Source organism: Anser cygnoides, chromosome 4 (assembly GCF_040182565.1).
Source record: "Anser cygnoides isolate HZ-2024a breed goose chromosome 4, Taihu_goose_T2T_genome, whole genome shotgun sequence".
NCBI lineage: Eukaryota > Metazoa > Chordata > Aves > Anseriformes > Anatidae > Anser > Anser cygnoides.
In genome coordinates this window covers 32,110,128-32,130,189 of record NC_089876.1, presented here as the reverse complement: position 1 = coordinate 32,130,189, position 20,062 = coordinate 32,110,128, and the positions used below count along the sequence as shown (strand labels likewise).

Genomic DNA, 20,062 nt, shown 5'->3' with positions numbered 1-20,062 from the left:
CTCCCTTCCTGTGAGTAGTTTGTATTACCAGAAATTCACACGTAACTGTGGTTATGCCAACAGAGCACGTGTGCAGATTTGCCTCATTTATTCATCTGACAAATACCGTCAACAACAAACTGCCTCTGGTACAAGTTCTGGTTTGTTCTGCTTGCTCAGCTTTATCTCCATCACCTGTGGCGAGCAACATTTTTGTGGAGTCAGGCTACTCAAAATAGTGTAACAAGTATATCTAATGGCATAAATTGCAGCAAGGGGGGATTGGAAGGGAAAAATACTCAAAGTCATGACTTGCAGCTCTTACAGAAGTGGTTTTCATACCATCAACACTTACGCTGAAAGACACCTTGTTTTCCTTCTGGAGACGTCAGGGGGACACTAATTAACTAAGGAAATCATCGGCCTTGGCTGGAGTTCTGGTCTGCATGGCTGTATGCAGGCTCTGCTGCAGCACTTACTTTTGATGTTTTGTTTATTTGGGTTTCAGCTGTAGTATTATTAGGGCAGGGCTAATAGGGCTGCAGGAGTTCGTTCCAGCAGCTCACGATTTTGGAAGGTCCTTTATTAAAATGTATCTGCACAAAGCACTGTGCTCCTTCAGACAAAGGCATATGAACCAGAGACTTTTTCCTTGTCAAGAAGGAGCTTTTTATAAAATTAGTTTTCTATTTCAGTTTCCTCTCCATTTCTTCCTTTTGTCCCTCTGTCTTCTACCTTCTTGTACCGTTTTTGTTGCGGTTGTCCAGTTTTTGCTGAAATCAAGCAGGCTTTCTTCCGTCCTTAAAAACGATGAGTCCCATGGTAATTCTTCACCTGCTGTGAAAATTAATCCTGGTCCTGGGCAACCTGCAGAGAAAACTGACTTTTCTTCTTGTGGCTTTGCCTGCCTCTGACAGCACTTCCCCGAATTTCCTAGAGCATTCAAGCTGCTGTTACAGGGACCCTGCTGTCAGGTACTATCTGTGTGTTAATTTACAGTGGTAATGAAACCCAGGGCAATATGCCCATAACAAAATGGTGTTTAAAACCTGTGGCTGTCATGTTTGGAGCCAGTCATTAAGGATGTATTTAACTGGGTCAAATTCGAGGCTTTAAACAAATCGTATCAACAAAGATTTCCAATTAGATAATACAAGCTCCTGCTTAACTCTAAGTTAATGAAATAAATGTGTTTGGACTTAGTAGAGAAATCGCATTAAGGAAAACCTAAATTTACACAAGTATTCCCACCCTGAAGTCAGGGAAGGGGTGGTTGCATTCTTAAACTACCGCTTGTTTTTAAGTCTGTCTGCACAGTCTGATTTGTTACTGACTTACCAGAGCTCACAGGAAAGAGCATAAAGACTTAATCATCTCAGCAAGTTTTAGGTCAAATTCCATATTTTTCCTTTTCAAATTTCCAATACTTTTTTAAGGACTTGGAGAAAAACAAAACAAACAAAAAAAAAGAAAACCAACCAACCAACCCAAACCTTACAATCTGTGAACTTGAAAGAAATCAGAGGAAAATCTACCTTCCTGCACCGCTTTTCTTTGGTGCAGCTTTGTTGCTTTTATTAGCTCTTCATCAGCGCCACAGGTTCCCATGTGCAGTCAGTTCTCCTGTGGTTTGCAGGGGTCTCTTTTTTTCTTTCTCTTCTTTTTTTTTTTTTTTTTTTTACTGCAGCAGTTGTGCTAGCAGTGCTTTTCCTTCATGTTCCCTTGCAAAACCACGCAGGGTTACAAGTGCAGGTGATGTATACGCAGCTCAAGATGTTTCACATGTCTGCATGCTGGCTTTCGGGCTGGCCACCTGCCCTTTGAATCGATTCCTCCTGCTGCTCCCGAACCCCCGTGGCACCCCAGATGTTGCTGGGTGGCTCCTCATAGGTCCTCAGCGCGGCAGCGAGGTTGGCTCTTGACTTCGAGGTCAGGCTGCTCCTGGCAGCTGGGAAAGCCGGCGTGGCAGCCGACTGTCGTGGTTGGGGCTCACCTGCATGGGCAAGGCCAGTTCCACCAAGTGCCCGGTGCTGCCCGATCTGAATCTGTGGTGGAGTATCAGAGGGGCAGGTGCTGACAGAACGTGCAGGGGGGAAACAAGTGTGGTTTTACGCCTCAGAGAGCTCTTGAGGGCAGTGAGTTTCATAAGCGTGTCCTGCACTTCAGAACTAAGGCATCGCTTTCTTTTGTTTCCCGTCTGCCGAGCTGCAAACAATTAAAGAAATCTGATCCATGTTTGAGAACTGAGGCAAAAACAATGCTTTGGACTGGGTTAGTGCATGCAAGAGAAGAAAATGCAGTGTCGTGGCACCTATTTGCATGCTTTCTAGGGAACAGGAAATGAGCTGGTAGCAAAGCATACATTGCAGGGGAGGATATCTTTTCAGAAAGCTGAAATAGCCAGTTCATCTTTTTTTTTTTTTTTAAATGGTTACTTTCAAGTTATGCAGTATGAGATGCAACGTAAGAGGCACTCCAGGTTTGAAAAACACCACGACCTGTGACACGTCTTCCACTGGACCTCCCAGGAGTTTTAGCACTGCAGGAGCAGGGTGAAGCTGGGAACTTTGTGCTTCCAGAGGAGATTTTGACCTCAGGTAGTCAGCTCTGGATTCCACAGTTTTACCTAACACTGAAATTGTGTAAAATGAAGACTTTGTTCCCTACAGGTGAGCTGAGTGTTAGCACGAGCTGTCCTTCCCCCTTGCTTGTACCCCTTCTTGTATTCATCTGGTGCTGTGGCAAGGTGGTTCAAGGAGCTGAATCACCAGAAAGAGAGAGCCACCAGCGAAAGAAAAAGCAGAAGAGCTAATGGTTGTCTGCCAGGTTGACATAGAAAATGTTTGCTGTACAGGCCACATTTAATTGCTGGATGAGGCTGTGCGAGAGGAATCACAAAGTGAAAAAAAGCTTGCAGGCATGATAACCTTGTTAGCATTGTTGTCTAATTAATCTCATTTTCATTTCTATTCGCCCCCTGTTTCTTGCGTATCGTAACAGTAGTTATTCATGATAGGAAAATGTCGAATTCAGGAGATACTCTGTGAAGGGGTGTTTAAGAACCTATCTGTACAATAAAGCCTTAGGTGACAGAGTTGAGAAAAGTTGTCTTTTGGCATATGAAGAAAGGGCTTCCCGTGCGTCAGACGCTACGGGGCATCGGTAAGTGCCTGAAAGCAAGAGGTCTGCTGAACAAATGTGCTCCGTCTGCAGCAAAACAGAAACATCTTTCAACAACATGTTCTACGGCCACCCATGATGACCGCATGCTGACAGCGGTGCCTGTTCTGCAGTAAGAGATACTCATCACGTGTGTGTTCGCACAGTCTTCGTAGCTGTTCTGCTTCATGCTTTACAAGCAGATTAATAGGTGTTACTGCTTCAGCTTTCCCTGAAAGCAGCCGTGTTGCCACATCCTCTAAAAATCATGGATGGAGCAAGCTGAGTTTGAGATCCTCACTGCTGTCTTTGCCTGATAGATGCATTTCAGCCTGTTTTGTGATACGGAGCACTTACGCACCCTTGGAGGACAATCTGCTCAGTGTCTGATGTTCCTCACAGTCGTGTGAGAAAATCTGCACAAATTTCTGCTTGCACTTGTTTTGAGCAACAAGGTAATGCAAGCTCAAATTTTGGCAGGCTTTGTCAGTATGCTGTAAATGTTTCTGTATTCGTAATCAAGGTTAGTAGAAAATTGTTTAAAAACATGCATCGTCTCTATAGTTGGATGGCTTGTCTTGGAAGCTGTGTGCGTGCAGCTAATGAATAACTATAGAGTGGAAAGGGGGAGATTTTAACTGCACAGAAGTGCAGGGGTTTCTTTTTTTTTTTTTTTTTTTTTTTTTTTTTACTGCAGCAGTTGTGCTAGCAATGCTTTTCCTTCATGTTCCCTTGCAAAACCACGCAGGGTTACAAGTGCAGGTGATGTATACACAGCTCAGGATGTTTCACATGTCTGCGTGCTCGCTTTCGGGCTGGCCACCTGCCCTTTGAATCAATTCCTCCTGCTGCTCCCGAACCCCTGTGGCACCCCAGATGTTGCTGGGTGGCTCCTCATAGGTCCTCAGCGCGGCAGCGAGGTTGGCTCTTGACTTCGAGATCAGGCTGCCTGTGCTCTGATAAAGTAAAAGGATCATCAAGGCCTCAGGAGCTTTCTGAAGCCACCTCCTAGCTGAATCCTGCTTTTCTGTACAACCAGATGCAATTTTCTGTGCCTGCTGTTCACAACTCATGAAATTAAGCAGTGAATTAGGTGGCTATGCTACCAGGTTAAGCTTGCTAGCAAAAGAAAAAAAGCAGAAGGGAAGGATCCCTTTTCAGCACCATGAGTTATGAAGCATTTTGAACTCTGCCACGTGGTACAAGTTTGCTGCCGTGCCCTGTATCCACTGATCTTGGGTGAGTAAGTGGCAGCCCTGCGTGCATGATTTTCTGAAGAGCAGTCAAATCCTTGGCAGATGAGTACTGTTCCACGAGGGCTTTGTGTAGACACAGGCAAATGAGGATGCAGGACAAAAGGGTTCCTCACCTGCTGTTTCCCCTGTGGTGTAGCATATGGAAAACAGTTGAGTGTCCTTCCTGTGTGAGCACTGAGGACACTTTTGGTCTTTACTGTGAAGCCCTTTCTTGCTTTACCTCTGCTGGGGGAGATCCCTTTGGCCATGCAGGGGAGCTCACTGCCCTCTTCTTCCCAGCAGGGAGCATCCCCTGGAGCGGGAGGTGTTGGCTGCGCTTCTGTCAGCCCCTGCATTGCTTTTGCTTGGGACTTGTGGCAGGCTTTGCCAAAAGCCAGCACGTTGCTCCAACTTGGTGGTAGAGCCAACGTTTTGCTCTGAGATGTGCGCGTCATGATTGCACTGTTTTTTAAATGTCAATATCTTAATGGCGATTGATGTTCACATGAGTCTGAGAGCTGGAATTCAAGCTCTTGGTGCACAATAACCTCCACTTTAAAAACCACCTCTATTTTGCCTTCTCTAAGCTTAGGGCTTTAGTTTCTTTTTTGGCTGAGTGCACGTGGCTGCGTAGAAGTAAGAAGGCAAGTCACAAAGTGAGGAGAATCCCAGCACTGTTTAATAAGCTCTGTTTCTCTTTACGTGATTTCTTCAGGAGAAGCTGTTTGAAGACACTTTCCTTCTTTTTCAAATTTCTTAGAATATAGCTTCTGCTAAATACTTGAAAACAACAAGCTTTGTAGAGGCATGTTATTATCTGCCCTTCTGATGGCCTTTTACTTCTTGCTAGCATTTTTTTAATTAATGGGTTTCCATGAAGCTTATAGAACTAGGGGTGAGCAAATGTTTGCTGAGTTTATCTGCCCAGTGTCAGTTGGTAAAACTGAAACAAACTCACACTTCTTCCTCTTCTTTTTGTTGTAGCAAACCTTCCCCAGTGATGTCCAGTGCGTTGAAGAAATTCTGAAGGTGGGTGCTCTTAAATACCACATTTTGTGTTTCCTTATATTTTGCTTGCATTAAAATAACATGCAGGGGGGAAATACTGCTCTGCTTCTTTTTTATCAACTGGTGTTGCAATCACCAGAAGCATGTCTTTGGGTATGCTGCAGAGAAGTAAGGTGACAGCTTCAGATACAGCTGGAGTTGTCACACCCATCAGTGCATACACACAAAGCAGCCTGGTGCAGTTCAAGAGGAAGATGGGCACATCACCTGAACCAGCCAGAGCTGCTCCTCGGCCAGGCCAGGGGGCTGCTGTTAGATATTTCTGCGACACTGATGCAACCAAAAGGAAGCACGTTCACATGCCTGAAGAGATGTAGAGCAGTATATTGAGGGGTTTGCTGTCTATTGCAAGATTGCACAGCTAGAGAGTGTAGAGAGCAGTGAGCTGAGCAGTGGAAGGGGAGAAACAAGAAGATAAGGGTGATAATTACATGACCGGATGGTTACACAGGTTGCTTTGAAGGCTGTTTCCAGTTCTTGCACAAAATCCTCCTAGATTTATCCAGTCCCTGTTTCTAGAGTCAAAGGTAGCCACATGGAGTCACACAGCCTATAAATTTTCATGTTTTATGCTATTCCTAATTGATAAGGAAACTGGAGCCACTTCTGAGCTTTTGTGCCTTGACGAAAACAGGCGCCCCAAAATTACAGCCCGGTAGAGATGTTCACACCACAGTCGGTGTATTTGGTGCACACGGTACAGCCATATAGTTTGCAGGCACCTTCTCCGTACATTTCTTTCCAGTCCTCAGGCAAGCCATGTGTGGTGCATGTCTGTCTCGAGATGCGTTCAGCACGAGCACAGTTCCTACCTCTGTAAATCGAGTCCAGCGCCAGTGTTGTGTTAGCCCCGGCTGGAGGCAGAGCTGCTGCTCTGTGCCAGGCTTTCTGAGCACGTCAGCGGCGGTGCCAGCCGAGCACGTGCATTGAGGCTGGTCCTACCCAGCCAGCCCTGTCCCGTGGTGCGCTGCCCCTGCTCGGCTCGCACATGCGCTGTCACCGAGCCCAGAGTCTGCACTCTGAAAAAGCCCACAGCTACTCATGTGCAGGTTTTGTTTGCTTTTCCTTTTATTAACTGTTAGCTGTAATGCCGAGGCCAGATGCTGCAAACGCAGTAGGTGCTTAGCTCTGCAAGCTGCGCTGAGATGGCTGCTGCTTGGGCAATGCAAATGTGCTTGCAGAGAGGGGCAAGTGCTCACCACAGGGCGGATGCTGCATCCCAAGGATGGTTTCTCACTGCGGTGCTGTCTCCACGGTCTGCAGTCCAGCCTACAAGGACTTTAGGTAGATACGAGTCTTAAGCTTAAAACTTCACTGCAAGTATCAGCAAAAATACCCTAATCCACTTTTCTGCATCTCTTTCCAGGAAATGACCCACTCATGGCCACCTCCTCTGACAGCTATTCATACACCTAGTACGGCAGAGCCCTCAAAATTTCCGTTTCCAACGAAGGTAAAACAGCCTCTTTTTGTCAGACCTTTTGATATATTAAAGACAGCTTTCTAGCTTGCATGTGTATTCATCTAATTTTTGACCCCATCCCTTTCTTAGGTAAAGGCTGTGAGGAGAGATTATCTTTTGAAGCAATCAGATAAACGAAAGCACAGTGGATCTCACATTACATAACTGCTGCGTGAAATGCATAATTTTGCTGAGAATTAGATCAGATGGTGCTTATGAGTAATTATTTCTGAGTGAGCTATGTGGTAGTGTGATTATCTTTTACCTTTTTTTTTTTTTAGCAAGCTTTATATTTTTAGAATTGTAAGATGTTTGAGCCAGAGAGAAGGATGAATGAACGCTGTTTAGATGACATAGATGTTTGTTCGAATTGTGGACTCCAAATGTGACTACTTTGCAGAAACATTTTAAGTATCTCCTCTCTGTTGCAGCACAAAAAAGTTTTAACCTTTACTTTCAAGAAAAATATTTGTTGGCTGCATTAAACAGAAATATTTGGCAGCTCTGTCAAAATTTTCTATATTCCTTCAAAAAGGCACATACTGCTAGTTTTCCAGCAGCACATTTTTGGTGGCAGTAGCACATCATGTTAGTGCTAAACTACGTCAGAGCAACCTAAACTCTTAGACAGTTCAAAGGCAAGCTGTGGTTAAGTTGACTTTTATTACAATAAGTTACACGTTGAAAACACATCACCAACATGCAGCTATTGAGAGAGAGCTGGTGTATTTTATTCTCAACTTTTCGCTTTGTCCTTTCTTTGCAGGAATCACAGCATGTTGGATCTGTAGCACAGAATCAGAGTAAGTAGAAATCCAAAGAATACACAGCAATGTCTGTATGAGCTCACAGATAACTTTGTGTGTTGTGTGTGAGAGATTGATGAGAATATCAAATGTTTACATTGATTAAGGAGCACAATTTCCTGGGCTTGGTTGAACACTGAAGAATTTAGATAATGCCTCAGAGATTGTGTACGTTCCTTACTTGGAAAGTAAAGCAGCAGTTCAGCAGAGAACAAACAGTGTTTTGTTAGGAAATCCCACTTAGGATGATGAATAATCTCACTGGCAAGGAATTACATCCTGGAAGAGAGTGACTTTCTAATTGTGACACCCAGAGACCATAGGGTAAAATACAGTTCATGTGAGGCAAGTAAAAAGAACTGATTTGTTTTTGATTTGCAGAACAGTATGACGCACCTTCAAAAACGTTGCCTAGTTCTCAACCAAGAACATCGTAAGTAACCAGACTCAGTTCCCATGCTCTACTGTGCAGTTACTTAAAAGAATCTGTAATGAATTAAAATATGCCTTACTTGAAGTTTCTGAAGATTAAAGTTTATTAGTTCAGTTTTTCTCTGAAAATTTCAATGGAGGGAACTTACAGCCACAGCAATATTGCTGTTTCATGTTTATCGTTACTGTATTAAAAAAAAAAACACAAACACAAAACCACACAACTATTAATATACCAAGTGGAGGGGGTTTTGCTCTGTTAATCTGTGGCTACTTAATACGTTGTCACACAGTGTGTGTGTATTAATAATGCATTAAACTGACATAAATTAGAAACAAACTGAATCTGATCCATTTAGCATACCATTTTGAATTTGTGAAGGTTAGTAAAGCTATGCTTACAAAATTTGTGAAAACTTGCACATCTTATAGAAATCATGGGGTATAATTTTTTTCAGTTGTCCAAGGGAAAGTTCGTGAGAAGTGTTGTTCTTCAATTTTTTAAAAAATTTTATTTAAACCCTCCACCCCTCAAAAAAAAAAAACTACCTTCATATGAAGTTTCTAAAAACCTCAACTTACATTATCTAATCAAGTTAGCAAGGTGCAAAGTGGGGTCCTGTATATTTTTTTAATATTATTTACATATTTCTTTTGTCTCTTTGTGTCTCTTCTTTCCCCTATTATTTTATGGTTTCTCTGAGAAGGCTTCTCAGAATTGGAGTCCCAGATCTTTGTGCATAATCTTGGCAACAGTTTTACAAAGGCAGGGAAGGAATGCCAGCTAATACTTGTATTGCTTCAATATCAAGTTGTAAGTTGGTGGGAAAGATCCATAATGGCAATAAAAAAAACAACTTGGCAGCGTCCTGGTAGGTTCAAGTGGTTGTCTATTAATTAGGTTAATCACAGGAATTTCTTGAAAGTAGTTTTGTGTGGGCTGACTTTGAGTCTTTCGAGATTAACCTGGCCAGATGGCAGCGTTGATGGGTTCTGAGCCTTGAATAATAGAAACCTTTCCACATCCAGGAGGCTAAGTGGTCTGTGTGCGAGTCAATTGCCCAGGCATTAAATGCCTGTCAGCTCAGTGATAAAGAGCTCGTTTTACTTCACACTGTATCCTTCCATGGAAGGCTGCAAACTGCAGACTACAAAGCTTAAGCCTTTTTTTTTTTTTTTAGTTTATAATAAATACTTCAATTAAAATAAAAACCTGGGAAGGGCACAAGCAAGAGGCTCTCCTCCTCAACTGAATTGCAAGATTTTGTGTTCAGGCTTTTCATTCGAGCCTTCCTGACCTGACCAGTCTCCAAAGGACAGCCAGAATCTTCCTGCTGCTGATTTCTGGTAGCATCTCACTGAGCCTCTGCGTTTAGGGATTTCATTTGAACTAAGACAAACACAAGCCCTCTGGGACCAGCTGAGCGGAAGGCACAAGGCAGCTCAAGCCAGGGACCCCGTCCCTGGGCGTTGGTTGCCTTCACGGGCTGGTCCTCCTCGAGGGTAAAGGGAACCTCGGTTTGCTGATGTCCATCAGTGAATTTCTTTCCCTTCATGGTGATTTTTATTAGCATCTCGGAGCCAGCACTCACTTACCGTGGCCATACATTGACAGAGGCAGTTGAAGGCAGAGGAACAGAGCAGCTTAGGTTGACGTCCTAAATGGACTGAACCGAGGTTTACCCGAGGACTTGCCCTGCGTTTTCCCCTTGAAGTGATGCATCCCTTCTTTTTGTCTCCTTTTTTTCTCCTTTGCCAAACAGGGCTTTCTTTGCTCTTCAGAAGCCACGTGACCCTCAGAAAACTCAGCTGCCGATAGTAGCTCGTGTTACCAACTGTGGCTGGCTGAACATAAACAGTGTTTGTGTTGCTTAATTAGAGGTTGAAATCCCTGGGCATCTGTGTGCCCAAATTAAGCATCCAGCTTCCCCGAGCAGGCACAGGTTCCCAGATGGCTTTCCTTCTTGGATGCAGCCCCCAGGTCAGCTCCTGGCTGTGCTGGAATGGGAGCAACCCTCCTGCTCACGGGGGAGATGCCGACCTCTGCCTCCGCAATGCATCTTCAGCACGGCCAGCAGAGAGGGGCCAGCCCGTGCCTTCAGTGGAGCTGCTGGGCAAGCTGCGCTGATTTTAGCGCCACTCATCTCACAAAAAGAGCTCTTTATAAATAGATTCACAGGGATATTGATGATGTGTGCATAAGCGGCAGGTCCTGCAAATGAAAACTCAGCATCTTTTAAGTGCTGAGCTAATTAAAGTATAAAGATTATTAGGGCAGATTTATCTTCTTTAAGTAGGCTATTTAACAATTTGTTGAAACCTTGTTTTGGGGAAAGTGGCTTTGTCTAGCCATGCAAAAGTGTGACTCATATAAAATTTTCATGTTCCTCCTTGATACTAAATTGAATTTAAGTGGTAGCAATGTTCTTCCTTGATCCTAAATTGAAGTTAAGTGGTTGCAATGTTCTCGCACTCTGTGCTTTACTTACCAGCAGCTCAGGTGAAAAAGGCAGTTCTTTTGAGTAGAAACAGTTAAATCAGATTTAAAGGACAATCTAGGTAGCATTGCCTAGTGTATCCTTTAGCCTCTAAAGGAAATGCATCTGTAGGCCAGAGTGCTTAAGGTAAAACAAAACAAAACCCAGGAAAAACTTCCAGGACATTTTCACATCCCTGGAAGTGTGTTTAAATTGCAGGGCAGACCAGCTTTGGCTCCAGCTGAAGCCAGTGTGCGCACCTTGCTGTGGGCTGCATGCCGTTTGCCTTCAGTAGGAGATGGAGGGGGGGTTGTTTGCCACATCAGTGTCTCGTAGCACTTCCCTCCAGTGTTTACCCTAAAAGCAGAGGCTCCAGGTGGTGTCCACAGGGAATGTGTGTGAGGAAATGAGATGTTGGAGGCTGGGAGATGGAAGAGGACAGCCACGAGGGAATGGCGAAGTCAAAATGCCTGAACAAAGAAAACACGTAGCTCTGCGAAGGTGACAGCAGGCAGAGCCCTTATGGCACCAAGAGCCTTTTCTGCATCAGTGTGAGGTAACGCGGGGCAGTGGGGCTGGTAACTCCTCGGGAGGCAGTGCTGTGCAGGAGGGGTGGGCCCTGCTGGTGGGCACCGGAGGCCTCTGGGCGCCATCCTGCTCCAGGTACAAGAGCGTGGGTCCCAACCCTAGTCTTTAGTAAACTCTGACTCAGATGTGTGTCACGTAGAAACATACCCTTCTGAAGCCATTTTTTTTTCTGTGAACTGTACGCTAGCAGCCCCGTGAACGTGTGTCAACAAAAGACCTCGTAACTGGAAAAATAACGTCAGCAGCAACGAATTACACTGCTGGTGCTGCAGTGGGAGTAGCTAGTCTGAGTTTGGGAAAAGGGAAGGCAGGAGAACTCAATTTGTCTCTTATTACTTGGACACCCTGACCTTCTTAACCTAACTCATTTTTACATTCTGTCCTGAAGTTTGAGGGGTTTATAACTTGAAAATAAAATGCATGAAGAAGAGATGCTGTCTCATCAGAGTCAGCAGTTGGCGTCCAGAGCTGCCAACCCTGGTGTCTTGGGAAGGAAACTGTACCAAAGTATACATCTTGCCAAAATGAGAATGTACCCTAGGATAGCAAATTTTTACTAGATTCAAAGATGTAAATAAAAAGATAAGAAGGATTAGATAAAAAGACTTTTTTTTAACAGGGAGGAAAACATTCCCATTTCCTCATCTTCCAAACCAAGAGCCTGAAAGTGTAACAAACAGCAAGCACATGGGAAACGGAAATGGCCCCTCACCCAAACCCCATACAGGAAAAAAGAAAAAAAGAAAAAGGAAGGAAAAAAAATCAAACCTGGCAACATCCCTAGTAAGAGATTAATTTGGATGGCCGAAGTTTTTCAGCTTAATAGTGCAAGCAGATGGGATGACAGCAATGTATGAAGACAGCAGTTCAGACATGCAATGTGTAATTCAGTAAGAGAGCCTGCCACAGTATTGGAGTGTTGTTTTGCAAAGAGACTGGAGGTCTGGGGTTTTCTTGTTAGTGGATATTCAGCTTCAGGCAGCAAGTTCTGATTTTCATAGTGAGGATGTACAGCACTGCATGAAGAGAAGTTAATTCTGGAGGGCAGTATGCTCGGTTTTCAGTCGCACAAGTACTAGAATCTCAACTTGCTTGTAAACCAAAATAAAAGTGCTTGGTTTTAGGCATTTGAAATTGTCTTTTCAAGGGACTTCAGCAGTAGTGTTTTGATGTTCCTTTTCTTAGAGGCATCCACAGTAAAATATATATTATTAGGAAATGACGTGTAAAAGCAGCAAAGCTGTTGGAAGAGATGTCTCCGTTGTGAATGCTGTGAAAGGCTCAGAGCAACTTGCCCTTGAGTACGCAGTGGTTGAGATGGCGAAGCCTCACCAACGATCTCCTTCCCCATAGCTCAGTGCTTGTCGCCCAGCGCCAGCGTGAGGAGGCACCTGTGTCAAGGACCTGTCTTCCTTGCTAAAAATAGCAGACGGGGCCATGGGTGTGTTAGCATGTTCAGGCTGTCCTGCCGAACTGATGCGCTGTCATTGCTGGTATGTGGCTGTAGGGGGGTGTGGAGTTTCCCGGAGGGCTCCCAGCTGATTTCGACATCTCGCTTGCTCCAGCTGGGGTTGAGGTGCCCTAGAAAGCAAGTGGTTGACCTTCAGTGTGAGCAGAAAGGCTTTCAAGTAGCAGGAAATCACTGACTGCGCTTCCCGTGGTTTTATGTACAGGGCTGGGTTCCCTCCTCAAATGGTGGAAGCAGAGGATTTGTTCCTGGTACTAAAAGGAAACATAAAACAGGCAACAACAGAAACAAACCTTGAGAATAATTGCTGGAGTCTGTTCTCTCTTCGTTCTGAATGTGCAATTTCCATTAGAGCTAATAGAAGTGACGTAGCTTTCTGTTTGAAGGAAAGATACAGTCTTTCCTTTGAATTATGGTGCTTTAATCTGGTGCTGGGAAAGGTTGAAAGGTACTGAGATAATGCCTAAGTTATTGTTTGACCCTAATCCTCAGTTACTGACTGCTGAAATAGATTTTATCTGTTGACTGACAGGTCAATTGCTCTGAAATTTTCTTTTGGACTTGAGATTCATTGCTTGCGGTTTGTGGACTCGTTCGGTGTGAGAACATTGCTAGCTTTGACACTAAACATGGTCTTGTGTCAATGAAGGCATCTCTTTGCCTATTGACTGCTTTGGTCTAAGTATAAGGTGACTTGAGTTAGTGGGGATAATAAATAGGAGCTCTCTAGGCTGAGCAGTCTCCAGGCAGGCCCGAGGTTTGAATCCCCGTACTTCTAAAGCAATAAGAGATTCGCCTTTCTGCTTTCTGGCTTTTTTTTAGGATGCCTACGTGGCTGCCAAAGGGGGGGAATGACAGTTCAGGAGAACGTGGGGTCTCTGCCCACAAATCCCTCTCCTCCAGCCTTTTGAGGACCCCAATTTCATACAGGACGGGGAAATTGGAAGCAGCAGGTACCACCTGCAGACTTAGGACTGAATGGTGCATCTGGAAACACTCGCAGGCAGCCCACTGTCTGCTCTAGCAATGCTAGAACAGGACTTGTGCCTCACCACTCAGGAACTGCTTTGGGTATGTGAATCCCCAGTGTTAGGGCTCTCGCTGTGCAGAGTAGGAATAGGAGCTTGGCTTGACCTTGGCCTCTGCTTAGGTATGTGTGTGTGATGGGAGATTTGAGCAGCAAAAAGAGGAGCTTTGTGTCAGGAGAAGTATTTGCAGCCCACAAAGAGCAGGACATGTGAACGTGCGCATCTTGTGGTGCTTTCTGCCCCTTGGGGAGCTAGTGCCAGCTAAAAGCTTGCCCGTCTCTTGCTGTACCAGGACTGGACTTGTTCCAGCAGTTGTCTGCAGATGGCAGCCAGTGGTACTGACCCTGTGTTGCAAAGTGCCCTGAGGTCAGGTGGAAGGCACAGTGAAAGGCCTAGGCTGTGTGTTGCCATTTTGTTGTTCATTCAGGTAACGAGAGGATTTAGCAGATTGAGCATGCCAAATGTTAAAAGGCCTTGGGGAGGTCCGTTTGTTTTGGAAAGTGCAAACCAAGTCTTTTTTCAGTGTCTGCTGCTTGAAAACGTGTCTGCCCTGGCTGATGTGTATCTTCTGGTTGTCTTTCAGAATGCTCCAGGACGACCTGCAGCTCAGTGATAGTGAAGACAGTGGTGACGACCAAGTCAGTTTTAGATGTTTTATACCCTACGCCCACAGACATCCCGTTAAATCATCGCGACGTGTTGCGTTGCTCTGAGCTCCTTAAGCTAACCTTTCCTCCCCCTCTCCTCTTTGTTTTTGTGAACAAAACAGGTTGTTGAAAAGCCACCTTCTTCACTTGCTCCTCCAAGGTACAGGTTTGTTCCCAAACTGCTAGGTAGACAGATAAGGAGGAAAAAAAGAATTGTTTATTTTATATGAGGGTAGGTGGGAAAGGGTCCCTCATTTCTGTCATAGATGCAGGCTTTGGTTTCTAGCTGCCTGAAGCCAAGTTGGCTTTAGTTGTGTGAGGTTTTACAGAAAGCTTCAACTAGAAAGCAGTCCAGGCATGCTAGATTTTGCCTTTGAACCAGAATTGTATTTCCCCATCTGTTCCCTTCTGTTCTCCTCTTCCACACCATCACATTATTTGGAGAGCACACTGGAGATGATGGGATTTTCAGTTGTAATAGTGATGGCTAAGGTATGAGTGCAGCTGTAGTTCGGAAGGAAGCCAGAAACAGCCAAGTAGGTGAAGAAGAAATTTGCTGAGGCTGCTTCAGCCCCTCCTGATAGGGCAACTTAGAAGCAGTATTCAAGGTTGACTGAAAAGCCACATACCTGGATTAGAAGCAGAAAGGTGGAGAAACCCCAGCAAGAGAGCACCTATGTACCTTTCTGGCTTGATGTGTGTGCTCTTCAAGCACTGGTGACAGTCTACAAAGTCAGGCTTGCACAAGGGCATATCGATTTCTTGGCGTGACCGACTGTCTCTGCAGGCTCTTGAAACAGTATGTTCTTGCAATATCAGTCTGCATCAGCAAGGAGCTTGCCTCCACATCATACAAATGCATTTATGCTGACATGGGAAACAGTTTTCAGAGTCAGAAGTCAATGTTTTGACTTCTTTAGTTGGTTTCAGAACAAAAAGGTATGCCTCAGCTCCATCCACTCCCATTGTCAGCAGGGCTGGGGCAAAGCACTTGTGAGCAGGGATGGGTTTTGCAAAAAATGCTGCTGTTTGGGGCTGTTCACAAAACAGCTGCAGCACCTCAAGCAAGTAACATGGGTGAAGAAGTGAGAACCTGCTTTCCCCCTTTTTGTGAAGGGGGAAAATAAAAACAGAGAAACCATCCGGGCATGTACGTTTCCGTCTTGTTAGTCTTTATTAGGCATCTTTTCTGCTGAGTGTTGGGACTTTCAGAATAGCATTTGTCGCTTTTTTTTTTTTTTAAAAGCCTTTTGTTGGCTAAATGCAGCTTTGTACTCTTGCAGTGACATCCTGCTTGTATAGTTATGGCTGGGTTGGAATTGAAGGTTTTATTATTTCCAGAGTTTTTTTTATTCCGGTGCTTTATCTTGGAGTATGGCAGTGTATTCTTTTGGCCTTGTCCCCTTTCCTTCCAGTGCCAAAACTTTAAGTTGTATTTCTGAATGCTTCCATATCAATATAGTAAGTAACCTTGACGCGTGCTGCTTTCTAATTTTATCTCCTGGTGGCCTTGCAGTGCCCTGCAGTCCAAGCCCGAGAGCGTGGCATCAGCACATTCCAGCAGCCCAGAGTCAGGGAGCACCAGTGACTCAGACAGCTCTTCAGACTCGGAGACGGAGAGCAGCTCGAGTGACAGTGAAGCCAACGACCCTGACCCTCCGAGAGTGTCAGCTCCTGAGGTGAATGCACGTGAACTGTAGGGGCTGCTTAATGCAGGCTCTCTGCTGGCTGAACGCAGTCAGACAGGGGACCTGAAATACCATCATCCTTCAGGTGTCCTGTTGACATCTTTGCTGCATCATCAAGCTTCACTTGCCCTTTGCTTCTTTGCAGGAGTTTGTCAATGAAATAACCTGTAGTAATAGCATAAATTAGACTTTGAAGTGCCTGACCCTTGCCTTTTGGCGTCGTTGGCTAGCACTCCTGGAGGAACTGGTGCCTTTACTGATGAGTCACAAGCAAGGCACAGGTGGGAACTGCAGCTTGTCCTCAGTGCTTGGGGCCCACCTCTGCCCGTGCAGCTCTTCAGGGTGCTGAGGCTGTCAGCTGCTTCGGGGTGAGCCCAATTCCCTGACATGCTCCGGGAAGCTGCCACTGCCCCTCTGCAGCTCCTGCGCATGAGTGACAGACTTGGCTTCTCCCAGCTGAAGTGATCAGGCCTGCAGGAAGGGCTGGAATGTGCTTAGACTTGCTTCTGTTGAGTTTGGCTCACATAGTGCTGCACTGGCGTTTCTGAGGCTTTTATTGGGAAAAGCAGGCAAACAGAGCTTAGTGCCTCAAAGTTGCATAATAATTGAGACCATGCAGCTTTTAAAAATCTGCTACAAATGTACTCGTGTCCTGCGGTTTAAAACAGGTCCTCCAGCTCACAAAACATTCTTGGGCCAGCAGGAAGTGCAGGGTTATATCTGATGGACCACAGCTTATATAAACCAGTCCACTGACAGCTTTGAGATAATTCTCACAAAGCCCAGAAACCTTGTCATTTATTCCTTTTGATCTCCCTAGCCTTAGCTTTCCTTTCTTTTACCTTAGAAGCACGTTAACAGGGAGAATTTTGCGTGCAGAAGCTTTGAAAAGACCTGTCTTCTGATCTCACATCTAACACGCTTCACTCTGCAGCAGTTCACTCACAGACTTTGCCTTGTGCTATGTGAGAAACAGATATTATACTTACCTTCTTATACCAAATCATGCCTGCTTTATACTGAAAATATACTGTATTACAGTGTTGTTTTCACTCTAGTGAAGTCCTAGTTATCGTGGATTGACCATTTCCCCCCCTTTTTATTCAGTAAACTGTTCATTTTACACAAGGAGTCAAGTGGTGCACATGCTCTGTGTTTTTTATATCCAGCTCCTCACATAAAAGCAAAGACTTTAGGAACCATACGCAGTATTTGCTTATTATTATTTATTTTTTTAATATTGTCTCTTACTATCATTTGTGATTGGGAAGTTTAAAATGTGATAAAACCAAGTCCATTTTATAAACCAACTTTCTAAATGGAGTCACCCAGACACAGCTGAAGACACGTCTTCTTTGTCAACATGTTGTACGTCGCAAAGAAGGGTAGAGTCTGGGTGGAGAAGAAAATGCCAGCAGAAGGGATTAATTAGTCCTGGAAAGCCTTTCATGTGCTAGGGCTTCTCTTTTCTGAGAAGTGCTGTGGCTGTCCTCAGAAGAGAGTTGTGGCTGGGGAGGATTGGTGAGGGCACAAGCGTAGCTGTGCTCTGATGGTGCCCAGATCGCAAGTGACACATTTGAGCGATGCTGAAAATTAAGCGGCATTTTCAGAATGGGCCCTAGAGAATTGTGCCCCTAATTTGCAGCTTCAGATGTCTGTTTTTACAGCTGGCTGGTTAAGTTTTCTCCTGATACGTCAGACTTCTGTTTTGATTAGGCAGGGCTTCTCTTAACTATGTTACGTATCTGACTGATTGCAGAGGCCCTCAGTAGTCAGTCGTAGCTCATGCCTTGGTTGACCCAGGGGGACGCGAGTGTTGGATTGTGTAGGCAGAGTACTTGGAAGAAACTGAGCTTGATGTGTAAATTCTTTTGGTAACTGCTTAAGCCAAGGGAGCCTGCCAACCTACCTGTCAGACTTCAGCGAGATGTGACAGCTGGGACAGCTCTTGGTCCATCTTGTGCAGATTACTTTGTAAATGCATTGTGAGGATGGCACCTACTTTGTTTTCACAGTTGGTACTTGTCTGACTGTACAAAGACGTTGGGTAGTGGCACAGAGCAAACCAAGCAGGGGTTTTCAGGCGTATCTCTTACTGCACGACAGGTAGGGCTAGCAGAGATCCAGGAAAGCTGTACCACGTGGTTGGTCCTGTGCTTGTGAATTAAATGTTGATGTGTATGTACTAGAGCGTCCCCACTTTGTCATGGTCTTTCATCTTTAACAGTAAGGGGAAATTTTACTGGGTTCTGATAATGTGTGTTAGGATTGAGATAAAGGCATCAGTCTTGCATCCTTCCTTTCTCTATTTGTCTGCAGCCTGACCCACCAACTTCAAACAAGTGGCAGCTTGACAACTGGCTCACCAAGGTGAACCCTCCAGCAGTGCCAGCAGAGAGCCCCAGAGAAACTGCCCACACAGATGGACATGAGGAGGACAAGGAGCCAGGACAGCATATTGACAGCGATTCCTCCCACGAGCACGCTGAGCCGAGGGAGCCTCAATACAAGAGCTCTGTCCGAGCAGCCAGGGCTTCTCAGGATGCTCACCTTCCGACCAAACGCAACTGCCAGAAGTCTCCCGTGTGCGCTGAGGAGCCCTCGCAGAGGCAGACTGTTGGTATCAAAAGGCCCAGCAAGCCTCCAGTGCATGAGGGGCCCAAGGGAGGCCTGAAGGTGGAGAGTGAACCTGGTCCTTACGAGGTTAGAGACCAGTCTTCCAGAGACAAGCCAAAAGTAAAAACGAAAGGGAGGCCAAAATCCAGCGACCGAAAAGAACTGAAACCCAGGCTGCAAGAGCCCCCCGAGAGCAGAAAGCACAAGAACTCCCATCAGGCCAGCGCCAAAGCCCTGCTGGACCCCAAGCCCCCGAGGGACATTGTGGTGGGCAGTACCCAGGAGCACCTCACTCTCAGCCCCCTCTCTCAGGGCCAGGGCACGACTCCCACCAGGACTAGCGGCCACAGACCTGCTGCTGTGCTCAGAGAGGACTTCGACAAGGAGAAGCTTCCCTTGTGTGTCAAGGAGAAGAAGTTGCTGTCACCAGTGAGGGACGTGCACGTCCCTCACAGCCTCATGGTTAAAATTGATCTCCCGCTGCTGTCAAGAGTTCCCCAGCTCCCCGGGAAAGGCGGTCACCAGAAGAGAGTGGAGGCAAAGGAGTTCCCTGGTGCAAGGGGGCAGGATGTGGAGAGGAAAAACACGGACACTCCTGACAAGTCCTTCAAAAAGAGGAAGGTGAGAGGTGGAGGTGGAGGTGAAGGTGGGTTTGTGCAAGGACCGCAGTGATGTGTAGGGAGTTGTGGAGCTGTTTGAAAATCCCGTGCTTGGAGTTTGTTTCTGCTTCATAGGGTCAGATTGGGCTCATTGTCCTTCTCATACCATGGTGTTTCCAAACTTTTAAAGGGAAGATGTGTCAAAAACTATTCACAGATGTTTCTTATTGGTCAAAAATCCACTGCTGAGCAAATAAAAAGCCCTGCAAGCTGTCTAACAAATGCTTTGGTGTTTTCAAAGAATTCTTGCTGTTACATCTTGCTTGCAGCCTCAGTCCGAGTAGCGTGGCCTTTTCCTGTCTAGAGTTGTGGGTTTCTGGGAAACAATTGTGATGGCTGGCTTACGCAGAGAGAGAACAAATTCTGCGGCTGTGAACTGTGTGATTTCCAGGGGTGATGCCAGCAGCTACATGCCTTTTGCTTTTCCCTAAATGCAGACTTTGAACTAAACCACTGCTAATAACAACCATCACTAAACCCTCCTGTGCGTCTCAGTGCTTGGATGAATACATCGAAAAAGCCTCTGATTTCTCCTGGAGCTGCTGTGGCACTGGCAGAGATGCTGATGCTCACAAGATGCACGTCTCCAGTAAGGGGCTTTCCAGGGATCCCTTTGCAGAGTCCTGCAGCAGGAGTAGTTGCTTTCATTTGAATTCCTTCGCTTGGTTTGTTCACAAGTGGTTTTTTGAAAGCTGCCTCCCAAAGCAGGCTGTGAATATACTCACAGCCAGCTGGTTCACCTGCACAGCA

The 20,062-nt window shown here is 45.5% G+C and overlaps 1 protein-coding gene across 6 annotated transcripts in view; it reads left to right on the top strand.

Annotated features, from left to right (window-relative positions):
• Nucleotides 1-20,062, top strand: part of AFF1 (ALF transcription elongation factor 1) — a 77,183-nt gene that overhangs the window by 40,318 nt on the left and 16,803 nt on the right. For 4 of the 6 annotated variants that reach the window (XM_048074379.2, XM_048074377.2, XM_048074376.2 and 1 more), the window contains exons 4-11: nucleotides 5,358-5,402; nucleotides 6,808-6,894; nucleotides 7,670-7,706; nucleotides 8,091-8,142; nucleotides 14,286-14,340; nucleotides 14,472-14,509; nucleotides 15,866-16,028; nucleotides 18,357-19,274. In XM_048074379.2, the coding sequence (XP_047930336.1) occupies nucleotides 5,358-5,402; nucleotides 6,808-6,894; nucleotides 7,670-7,706; nucleotides 8,091-8,142; nucleotides 14,286-14,340; nucleotides 14,472-14,509; nucleotides 15,866-16,028; nucleotides 18,357-19,274 (1,395 nt within the window). The remainder of the gene's footprint in view (nucleotides 1-5,357; nucleotides 5,403-6,807; nucleotides 6,895-7,669; nucleotides 7,707-8,090; nucleotides 8,143-14,285; nucleotides 14,341-14,471; nucleotides 14,510-15,865; nucleotides 16,029-18,356; nucleotides 19,275-20,062) is intronic. The other 2 variants (XM_048074382.2, XM_048074381.2) reach the window with 2 other exon arrangements.